The 12023-nt window shown below is 38.8% G+C and overlaps 1 protein-coding gene across 1 annotated transcript in view; it reads left to right on the forward strand.

The window, feature by feature from the left end:
* The window catches only part of SH3GL2 (SH3 domain containing GRB2 like 2, endophilin A1), a 99267-nt gene extending 87492 nt beyond the window's left edge, over window positions 1-11775 (forward strand). Inside the window, exons 5-9 of the mRNA XM_074570343.1 lie at window positions 700-833; window positions 2161-2319; window positions 3812-3915; window positions 7653-7783; window positions 10296-11775. Coding sequence (XP_074426444.1) covers window positions 700-833; window positions 2161-2319; window positions 3812-3915; window positions 7653-7783; window positions 10296-10495 — 728 coding nt within the window. The 3' untranslated portion in view covers window positions 10496-11775. The remainder of the gene's footprint in view (window positions 1-699; window positions 834-2160; window positions 2320-3811; window positions 3916-7652; window positions 7784-10295) is intronic.
* Window positions 11776-12023: the final 248 nt, after the last annotated feature.

The following is a 12023-nucleotide window of genomic DNA, read 5'->3' on the forward strand; positions in this document are numbered from 1 at the left end:
GACCCTTTGCATTCTTTGAAAGTAGATTTTTTTCCACCAGCCTACACCTCAAACCAAGAGAGTATTTTTGAGCTTCTTGCTCAAGGAAGGTGAGGTGAGGTGCAGATGCAGAGGAGGTGAACCACAGTGGTAATTTTTGTGCCCCTCAAGTTAATCTCGGAGGAAATCTCGTAAGGCAGCTAATTCTCATTGAAGTTTATGAACTTGAGTAGGTGTATGAAGTTGATCGTTTCATAAAAAAAAATCATTAAAAAAAATCTGTGAAATTGTTAAAGAATCTTTACATTTGATACTGTCACCAGTCTCACTGATACACACAGAGAGACCTCAACTTGGATTGGAGCTGTTCTTGTATGTGCAGTCTAGTGTCTGGCAACGGCAACACTGGAGCAAATACAGATAATTATTTTCTAGTATGTTACACCAGAGGGAGGAATGAACAGACAGCGAGGGGTCTGGAGGAGGCTGTCTTGATGCAGTGTGGATCCTCAAGTTTAGCTCTGTTACAAGGCATGAACTCTGGGGGCTGCAGAAGTGTAAAATGCGTGTTGCCCTTTCACACAGTGTGCCATACTCTGTTTCTTTCCTAAACTTGAGACTTAAAATGAAAAGTTAAATGAAATTTCCATGACTCAGTTTCACTCTACAGTGATTTGGAACTAAGTTATTTTGAGATAAACTGGACATCTTTTCTTTCAGGACCAGCACTTGCAGATGTGGGAGAAGCTATGAAGGAGCTTTCTGAAGTTAAGGACTCTTTAGACATGGAAGTGAAACAAAACTTCATTGACCCACTTCAGAATCTCCATGACAAAGATCTGAGAGAAATACAGGTATTGCCCTCAATGTGACATTTTAATAATGCCAAATGTGTAGACCGTGTATATGTTCAAAATTTATGTAAGTTGTGTAGTGTAAAATGGGCTTTCAGATTTGCAGATTATCTGATTTTAGTTTCTTTTGGCTCGAGTTTTACTTTTCAGTTCTGTTTCTCTTGTTGATGGTTTAGAAAGGGAAAGATCAAAATTCTAACATTTTTTGACCATAAAATCGTCAAGCTTATGCAGGCATCTAATCCTAGAGCAGTACTCTAATCTTACCATTTGAAAGCTCATTTCACTAAACAGATGAACAGATGTTTACATTCAATTTTCTAGTGTATGACATGTGAGGGTTGATAGTTGCCTCTAGACTGGCTCTACTCTTTTGTCTGTATGAAGACTATCTGAAATATTCCCAGGAATTTTGAACACAAGCACCGTTTACTTGCATGAATTACATAATTAGTAATCTAATAACCAGCCAGCACTTACAGAGAAAAATCTGTTTGCACACAAACTTCTGCGGACACAACCGAATTTTATAACTGTGCAAGTAAAAGTGCCTCCCAATTCAGCAAATGTGTATCTGTATAAGTAACTGCTCTTCTGAGCTCAGTAAAGCTTTCATATTGTTAAATGTATGTGGAACAAAAATGTCATAGGCAGTTTGATACAATTTACAAAGTTGCCAAACTTATGAATATGATAATAGATGACAAATTTATTCTTCTGAGGGAAAGTAAATACCTGAAGTATTTTTGCTTATGCTGGTAGCATTAACTTCTGGCCAGCTTGATGTGTCATCTGCTAAACAGATTGACATGAATGTTATGTCAGTTAACGAACTAGAAAATATTTAATAGAATATAACATTAAGATCCTTTGGTGGTCTGATAGAAATGCTAAAAATATTTTCTGTGTTGCTTTGTTTATGAGAACTATTACACACGCAAAAATGTACTAACTTGTGCTTTTAATAGAATTTTCTCTTAAACATCTAGGGAAAAGCCATAGTGTTCAGGTAATTCTGCATCAGAGTTAAATAGCTAGAAACTTGTGTATCTTTTATACAGGTGGCAATTGCAGTTATCCATCTGTGTGGCCTTTTTTTTTAATATTGAGGGCCTGTAATTTAGACAGCAGCGCACCATTGCTGCTTCAATGATATATAAAACCACCTACTTCGTTGTTCTGTATTTCTCCCCTCTGGGGAAGGGTTGATATACAGCAAACAGCACATGCTTGCAAGTATACACAGACTACCTGATTACAATGCAGTGCAAGGAGAGCTGGGGAACATCCTTTCTTCTGTGCTTGCATTTTCATTTTTGTTTTTTAGCATCACCTAAAGAAAATGGAGGGTCGACGCCTGGATTTTGATTACAAAAAGAAAAGGCAGGGCAAGCTCCCTGATGAAGAACTTCGCCAAGCTCTGGAGAAATTTGATGAATCAAAAGAAATTGCTGAGTCAAGCATGTTCAACCTTCTGGAGATGGATGTGAGATACCCCTTTTAATTTTTGAGCTGAATCTTATAATGAGAAAGATACTGGTTCAGCAGTGAAGGCAGTCTAAGCAGTCTAAAATTTGAAAGCCTTACTAAATTCATGACAGCACAGTTTCCTGTCATTGTACAATGGAGAAGCACTTGCTTCCTTGGTGGACTCAGAAGCTATAGCCATGTACAGCATGCACATGTAGGAATAATTTTATAGGTATTTTATAGGTAACTGATTTAAAGAACATAAATCCTCTGTAGCATCATTGTGCTTCCTAACTGCATGGTGTTACTTACAAAACCAAAATATCCTCCTTCTTAGAATTATGTAAATGTAAGTCATGACTTGTACTTAGCTGTGGTTTTAGGGTTTGAGCCAAGTCTTTTGCTGAAGTGTGTGGGCTGCTGAGAGGATTGGTAAAGATCAGAGATGGTGAACTCACAACCCCATGGTCTCTGCAGATGCAATAGTGAGTAGGAAAGCCAAAGTTAATGTGACTGCTCAAATCTGACTCTGCAGCATAATTCTTGCATACAGACTGGTTTAGGATTGAGCATCTATTGGCTTTTTTTAATCTTCCATTTATAATTAATGTTGAAACTGTAAAATCAAGTGAGAAGAAAATATCTCTTTGGAGGAAAAAAAACGTTTCAGCTCAAGTCTGTCTTACAGAATATGTAGTCAAAGGAAACTCAGTTTGAAGATTTCTGTTTAAGTAAAGGATTGGATTTATTTAAAGTTTAAATATGCACCTAATTTAATTCTTCATTTTGTTACCACATTGCTGTAGAGGAGCCATAACAAACTTGAAAATGTTTGCCTGTTAGAAATCAATATATCTCTGCTGAAGTGAAAGAAGTATAACAAGTTTGTATTTTTAATCCTTTGTAGTAACATCCAACTACGAAGTTGCTAGTGCTGGCCTGCGTTACACCATTGCAGCATTGTGCATTATGGAAACTGCTAGCAATTGCATTGCCCACACCAGAGTTTTGGATGTTTTTTCCCCTCATAAAGTAGAATGCCATCTGCCTTCACTACAAATATTCTGCGTCCAAGAGTACATAGTATCTTCCTGGTTTGGTCTGCTTCACAGGCCAGAATACAGCAGAAGCATGACCATAGTCCCTATGGTTTTGTGCCTCTCAGAGACAGGGAAGGAGAAGGTGTATTGTGCTCTAATTACGGTCTCATTTTTACTTTCATAGTGTTTGCTGAATGAGATAGGTCTGTAGGCTGCCGTTCATGCAAATAAGCCATGGAGATGATCAGTGGAGAAGAGCTGCAGTTACCATTCCAGATCAGGCCATAACTAGATCTGGTAATGAACAAAGACCGATACGTAACTATTTATGAACTACAAAGATAAATGAAGTTTTTAGAGAGATAAGTAAAACTGCCTTTGCTGTGTCAGTGTGGCAGTGGTCTTTATTCGCCATTGCTGAGCTGTTAGTACTCGCCTGAGATGTGATATTTTAATGTCAATCCGCAGATTGAGCAAGTGAGCCAGCTTTCTGCTCTTGTACAAGCCCAGCTGGAGTACCACAAGCAGGCCACACAGATCCTACAGCGAGTTACTTCTAAGCTGGAAGATAGGTAATACACTTTTTCTAAGTTTGTTGAATTGTTTTTTGGTTTTACAGAGGCAGAAACCTATTAATGGAATGCAATGCTATTATCTTTTGGAGGTTGGTAATTGTATGTTTATAGAAAGAAGAGCCATTTCATTAGGGAATTGCAAGCTGAGCTTTATATGTTTTGGAGATGCATATGCTTCTGGGTATGACTGAATGAGGTCTGAGTTCAGGAAAGCGTCTCAGCTCAGTAAAGCTGTTAAATGGAATTTAAGTGATAGCAATCGTTTATAAATATTGGAAGTCAGTGGGACTTACAACTTTGGATTCCTTACCATTCCTGCATGTATTCAAAAAGTAGTCTTTCTGAGAGGATATGTTAATGATTGCTATTGAAATAGAGTATCTTGATACATTCTCATCTACCTGAAGATCTTCCTGAGCCAGGTAGTGAGACCCCCATCATTTGCCACCTTACTAAATAGTCCTTTTTTCCAGATTTATTATCAGATCAAGCTTGATACAAGGCTTAACTGAGTTTACCTCTGCCATCCCCTTTTCTGTAACTGTGAATGCTATCTCAGAATTGATAAAATTTTTTTAATAGAATTTTAGAATTTTTAGTTAAGGATTTTTATTTCTGTCAACACAAAACAGATTGAAATGAGGAAAATGTTGGTAAAAATTTATCAGCTTCCCACACACGTCCATCTTCAAGGAAACTTAACATACAGGAAAGATTTCTTTAGTCCACATGGTTCTGGAAGTCTCTTCCTGAACATAATTCCCAAGAGCAGATAATGTTCACTTACTGCGTGAAGGCAGCTTTTTATCGTGCATGATTCTTTGCTGTTTTCTGGTGTCATTAGTGTAGATCTAGTTTCTGGTACTCCTGGGTCTGTCAGTGTTAATTTTCTCAGAGCATGCAGTCTGCAAGCCTCATCAAGTTCTAAGTCTTAAAATTTCTTTGAATTAGGAGCAGCACTTGTTTTGGTTAGGTAGGCTGCCCAGCAGGCTGTTTCTGGATACAGTTTGTAGTACTGTCTAAACAGCTAGCAGAATGATTTTCAGCACTTCCAAATGAATACCGCAATTCACTTACTTTACAGAAGCATTAAAATATCCTCATGAGCAGGTGGGTTGTTCTGTACTCCCTAAGTTATGCCATAAATTGAACATTCCTCTCTCTGCAAGAGATCTCACTTCCTGTATCAATTCAGATAATCTGTTGCCCTTTTGAAACTTCCGATAAACAGTCAGTATCTTTGCTTTAAGCTTCAGCTCTGAATGATTTTAGCTTTTCAAGAGCCTTGCATCAGACTGCTACTACAAATCAGCTGAAGTATATCTTTGGCATAAACTTACTATGCATCCCTAATTGTAAAGAATCTGATGGCTAAATCATCATTTTTTGTCCACACCACTGGACACAAATTAGAGCACTGTGATATGCTGGTGCCAGTGCTTTAGATTAGGCAAACTTTCTTCAGGAACTGCAGGTGCAAGAATTTTCATTTTTCTTCTACACATTAATGGAAGGCATAAACTTCCTTAAAATACCATGATTCCATGAACTGGGACTTCAGAAAAATCGGCAAACACTGGGAGACGTAGAATAAAATTAATAAAATTTGGAAGGTCAGCAAAGGCTTTTCCTGTTAAACTCTCGTTTTCATCAAGAAAAAGGAGGCTGCAGTTTTCAAGACAGACTATCGTGACAAAGCAGCTGGGACCAGGAATCGTTTCCTTGGAGATGTTTCTTTCCTTAAGAAACACGGCTCATGCTGAGCTTTTGGGTAATTTTTAGCAAGTCACTAGAACTGTCAACTTCTTGTTCATTATCTGTAAAAAATGATGTTTGTTTCACAGAAGTATTAAGTGTGATATAACTTGTTTATTTCTTTCTTCAAAACTTTACTATTTGGAAAAAGTAACTTCTGTGAACGAGTGAAACACAGCAAAGCCTTTTTATCTCATGAAGTTCAACAAGGCCAAGTGCAAGGTCCTGCACATGGGTTGGGGCAATCCCAAGCACAAATACAGAATGGCCAGGGAATGGATTGAGAGCAGCCCTGCAGAGAAGGACTTGGGGGTGTTGGTTGATGATGAGAAGCTCAACATGAGCCAGCAATGGTGTGATCGCAGCCCAAAAACCAACCACATCCTGGGCTGCATCAAAAGAAGTGTGGCCAGCAGGTCGAGGGAGGTGATTCTGCCCCTCTACTCTACTCTTGTGAGACCCCACCTGGAGTCCTGCGTCCAGCTCTGGGGCCAGTAACATAAGAAGGACATGGACCTGTTGGAGCACATCCAGAGGAGGGCCATGAAGATGACCAGAGGGATGGAGCCCCTCTCCTATGAAGACAGACTGAGAGAGCTGTCTTCAGCCTAGAGAAGAGAAGGCTCTGGGGAGATCTTGTAGTGGCCTTCCAATACCTAAAGGGGGCCTACAGGAGAGGTGGGGAGGAACTATTTATCAGAGAGTGTAGTGATAGGAGGAGGGGTAACAGTTTTAAACCGGAAGAAGGTAGATTTAGATTAGATATTAGGAATATTAGGAAATTATTCTTTACTGTGAGGGTGGAGAGACACTGGAACAGGTTGCCGAGGGAAGTTGTGGATACCCCATCCCTAGAGGTGTTCATGGCCAGGTTGGATGGGGCTTTGAGCAACCTGGTCTAGTGGGAGGTGTCCCTACCCATGGCAAGGGGTTGGAACTACATGATCTTGAAGGTACCTTCCAACCCTAATCTTCCAATTCTATGATTCTACGATTCTATTTAACCTTATTTTGACAATTTCATTAATTTATGGTTTTAATATGCTTATGTTTTTGCTTATGAAGAAGAAAAGCAGTCTCTGGGGGCTATTATTGATATTATTTTGGATTGTGAGAAAAACCTTGTTATCAGGACCAAAACTGGTTAAGTTAGAAGCAGATATTTTCAGTAGATAAATCAAAATGTGCTACCAACAGCAAGTCTGTGGCAGATCTAGAGAAGGTTAGAGAAACCAACTTGTCCTTTAAATATGGAGGTCTTGACTCAAGTATTCTTCCATATGCAGTATCAGAAATATTTGTGGCAGTTCTACTGCATAAGCTGCTCTGAATCCGACATCATCCTTTCCCTGCATTTTACCCTGGAATCTGAAAATGTAGCCTTTCCTAGAAATTCTAGTTTTTTCAGTTAGACTAATAAGTTGAAATGAATGATGCATAATGGTTTTATTTTGAGAGTCAGGAAAACTGCAGTTGTGTGCCTTTGTGAAACAAGTGTTCCAAATTACAAATTAACAACGTCTGTAGCTGAAGTCAGTACATTCCCACACAGTCTCCTCACAAAATGACAAGAGTTGGCATCGGCCAACTGAACAGTTAAGGCTTGCCAGGGACAGAAGCAAAAATCATGCTAAAAAGGAGAGCAGGGATGTTTTTACAGCCCTTCTGTTAGCATTGATAATCACATAACAAGTTTTTCTCCATTAGAAGCTCTTTGTTATTGTTAGGCAAAAGGAAGCTAGACAAAATGCTCCGCTACTAGAAGGAAAAAAAATTAACAACGTCATGGCATAATCACTTCAGGTGGTTTTTGGTAATTTAAACTAGTGTTGTAAACAAAAAATTACTCCAGATGTCAAAACTTGTTTAGTCTGGATGAGTGGTGGGTGGGAACTTCAGCCATGGAAATAAAGATGTTTGTTGCATTTCATCTGTTAAAAAGAAACTAACTCTTGACATTTAACTTGATTTTTTGGCAGAATAAAAGAGGCATCATCTCAGCCCAGGAAAGAATATCAGCCCAAACCCCGTATGAGCCTGGATTTCACAACTGGTGACAATACTCAGCACAATGGAGGAATATCCCATGCCACCACACCCAAACCATCAGGTAATGGGAGTAGCAACATGAGAAGAAAAGCCAACTCTGAAGTTTTGCTACATGCAGAAGTTCCATGCTTTCTTCTAGAAATTAGTTCTTCCATAGTGAGGGAAAACGAGAATAAGGATGGTACAGGAGAGAGCTGTTCGAACTGTTGTTTATTTGTAAAGTATTCACATCCCCAGGCAGGAGAACAAGGGTGGATCATCCACTGCTTTAAATGTGTCTTTCAGTCAAAAATGTCCTTAGTCCTAGAAGCTCAAAAGAGATGCTGCTGTACTAAATTCACCTTGAAAAATAGGTCTTTACAAAAAAGGCATTTAGAAACCGAAAGAACAATAGCAAGTTTTCAATGAAAATGCAGAACCTTGAACCTCTCCAAAACCTCCATAACCTTATCCTGCTTTTTAAGACCAGGTTTTACAACACAAAGACCCTGAAAGTAAAAATCACTAAAAAGACAAACAAAGCCATCTGAGTTATTTTCTTTGTCCAATCGTAAGTGACACAAGCAAGATTAAGCATTTCTATGTCTGTGCATAATTATTATCTTAAATAAGTTTAATTCATATAAGCACATACTAAGAAAGCCTTATTATTTGTTTCTCAAAGTAATGATCCGTTATCCCATGTTATGGTGAGCGCTGTCCTCTGTCCAGACCCTGATCTCAGTTATTCCAGTTTTCCTCAGTGACAATTGCTAGCACACTCCACCTTGCAAGACTGGATTTTTTTCACTAGATCTTTAATCAGGATTTCTTTCCTTCCCGTCACATCCTGCTGTGAATGTTTGATGTTCTCCCAGGTACAGGCAGCCGTGATATCTGCCTTTGGCACCTGCAAATGGGAATTGTCTTTCATAATCTTGCAAACTCCTAGTAACCTCCTCACTATGCTAGCAAGGATGGTGATACAATGAAGAGTCCTTGTGCGTGAGCGTGGCTTGAGTCCTGCATGCTAAAGCTGTCCTCATGCCACCAGTAATTTTCTTCTTCACTTCTTTTTTGTAGTGTTATGAACACTTGTCTGTGCTAAGCCAGTGCAGACTGATATTCCTGTGTCTCTTCAGCATTTGTGTTTTCCTCTTCAGAGAGCAGTATTTAGCATTTTCTTCAATAGGGGTTCTTTCGTTTGGAGTGTTTATTGGTTTCTGAAAACACCTTCTTTGAAAATTCCTTAATGTTTACGTTGGTTCATTCGAAGCTCCGATCTTCTATGCTTTATTCATTAAGTCTTCGAAACTTCAGCTAGTAGCAATGAGCATACCAAACACACGTTGTAAGGCTGTGCCAGCAAAACAGTCTTCATGACAAATAAAGCAAAATACACTCTGAGCAATATGTAAAGAAATTAAAGAAGATTTCACTACAGAATTTAATAAATTAAATCTGGTATTTGAAAAACTTGCTCTATTGACATCTGTAGAAATCCTAAAATAGCTCAAGCATGGGCCTTCTAGCTATAGTGTGTGGTTGAAATGAATGTGCAATAAGTTTGAATCTAACAGTTATTCATGTTGAAGCCAGTGTACATGAAAAAGCTGCAATAGGTGTACTTAGAAGTGCCATTATGGTGGAGTGGCATGTGTCAGTTCATTCTTACCACTGGAACTGCACGAACTTTTACTATGGAAAATGAGGTAGGGATCTAAGACTCCTTACAGTTTAGTGTGGCTAAATCCTAAATATTTTGACCAGTAACAGTTTTGTTTATGATAGACTTGAAGCTATAGAGACATTGGGGGGTGGGTGAGTAGGGAATACAGGGAATGGGATGAATATTTATTAATTTCATATAATGTATGGAAATCTAATCTAACGAATGACTTACAATAATATCCATTAGGGTTTAACAATATCCATCCTAAAGGGTTTATGGTCAGATGTTCATGAACTAACATATTAGAAAGCTTTCCATTTCAAACTTGTTCTGAATCTATCCTGGTGACTCTGCAATCATTTTGTGGGAATGGGGAGAAAAGGTCTTTGGGAACCTCATTCTAAAATTCAGAGGATTAGGAGCATACACAGGGGTTTACATTATAGCTGTACCAGTGAAGTTCCCAAATATAGGACAAAGACACAGTTACATCTTCACTGTGTTGTTTTAAGCTACCCCTTACACTGCTTACCTGAGGTAAACAGACAAAGCATCTCTGTGCCAGTAAAGCTGGAAATACGTTAGGGCTTTTGCTTCATTTTTTGTGTTTTGTAAACAGATAAAAAATAGCTTCCAAATGGATTGCAGCCATGCTTTTAGGTGTGGGCTTACTGTAGCTTGTTTCTTATAGGATTCTCAGACATTTATGAGCAGTCACTTAGGAAAACTGAAGGCTGCCAAAAGCTGCTAGCTGTATTCAAATGAAGTTTAGCAGGCCAAATTTAGATGTTCTCAAAGAACTGTCATCAGCACACGAATGATACCACAAACAGCAAAATCTGTAGTAGGTATAATGGTAAAAAGGATACCATAACTGTTGAGATTTTTAAGCACATCATTTCTTTGTGTTTCTTCTCCATAGGTGTTCACATGGATCAGCCGTGCTGCCGAGCTCTGTATGACTTTGAACCAGAAAATGAAGGGGAGCTGGGATTTAAAGAGGGTGATATCATTACCCTCACTAACCAGATTGATGAAAACTGGTATGAGGGTATGCTTCATGGCCAGTCAGGTTTCTTTCCTATCAACTATGTCGATATCCTAGTTCCATTACCCAATTAGGATGGCTGATCCACCACCTCAGACCCAGATAGTTGTGTCAGTACCACTGCTTTCAAAATGCTGCTTCTTACACCTTACAAGTGCAAACTGCAGTGGTTAGAGTCATCGCTTCCCACTGAGCATCTTTGGTTTACGTGTTGTCCTACTACGTGGTGGTGATGCGTGGTATCTTCTGAGCCAGCATAGTGTGGGTTAGTTTATTGGCCATGCTGGCCTGGTGGTAACCAGAGTCATTACTGAGATGAAGCTGGGAAGATGATGGCAAGCAAGCAGGTATCTCATAGTGAAGTAGCAGGAGGTGAAGGTGGTATTGGGAAGATAATGCCTATCACCACTGTATTATTTTTCAGTCTTAGTTCTCTATAAAAAGAGGGAAAAGTTCTTACCGTTCCATCTTTCTCTTCCTAATGATACAGTTCGCACAGGTCTAACATGGACTAACCAGAATTGTATCTTCCAACCAAACTGGCTTACTGTTCTCACAGAGACAGCGTAGATGTAGACCCTCTGGTTTCTCAGAAAGTGAACCACTGTACTGTGTGTCCTGCTGCTCTCTGCTCATTTTTTTGTTCTTAATTATTGTTAAAAGGCCTATTTCCATCCAGAGGTAAACTGTAAACCATAAAATGGGGATTCCTATAGTAAAACCTTTGACCACAACCCACCTGAATTTGCCCTTCAGGAACCTTTAGCATGCTCACCAAAATGCCAGTAAGAGGGCAAGATGGGGAATAAAACTGGCATTTGTTAACTGTTTCTAGTCAAGTCTTGGCACAAAATCATGCTGCTTAAGCACCAGATATCCTTTGTAAACTCCTTCACTGAGGAATACAGTAACCAACCAAACATGACCCACGCTTCATTTGTTTCTGTCTACCATGTGTTCTTCAAACATCATTTGTGCATATTCTGCCCTCAATGAGGACGAAATAAAACTTGTTATATTTTTGTGTTGAGCAATTAAAGACATGTGGCCGTATATGCAAAAACATTTCCCATATGTTTAGTTGGTTCTCTTGTGTTCCTCCTTCCTGCACTTTGTGTGTACAGTGCTGTGCCTAGCTTCTTGGCAATCTTTTGGTAACAGTTGCAGAAGTTCTGTTAGTTTAGTTACCCAGAGTTTTATTTATCTAAATTGTACAGACTCTTTCAGAGATTTAATGTGCTGCTTCGAATGTGCCACTTCAGTACTGAATGATGTGAAGACAATTCCCTACTGCTTAATGTATAAGCTATATCATGGAAAGTATTGATATTTCAAATAAATGCTGAGAGAATAACTAGAATAATGTTGTGAATTATTACTTTGATATTCTCAAATCTGTTGTGCTAACTTCAGCTAACAAGAATTTTGTTTCAGAAAGCATATTCCTCATTTGCTGCAAATGTGAAAAATACTTTTCTTGTCATCATCTTATTGCTTCAGTCAATTAAAAGTCATGCATATAATGGCCATGATAAACAGGATAAACGGAACACTGAGCATATTAAATTAATGTCATGAAGACCAGCATGCAATCTTGTGGAT

Source organism: Larus michahellis, chromosome Z, assembly GCF_964199755.1.
Source record: "Larus michahellis chromosome Z, bLarMic1.1, whole genome shotgun sequence".
Classification (NCBI taxonomy): Eukaryota; Metazoa; Chordata; class Aves; order Charadriiformes; family Laridae; genus Larus; species Larus michahellis.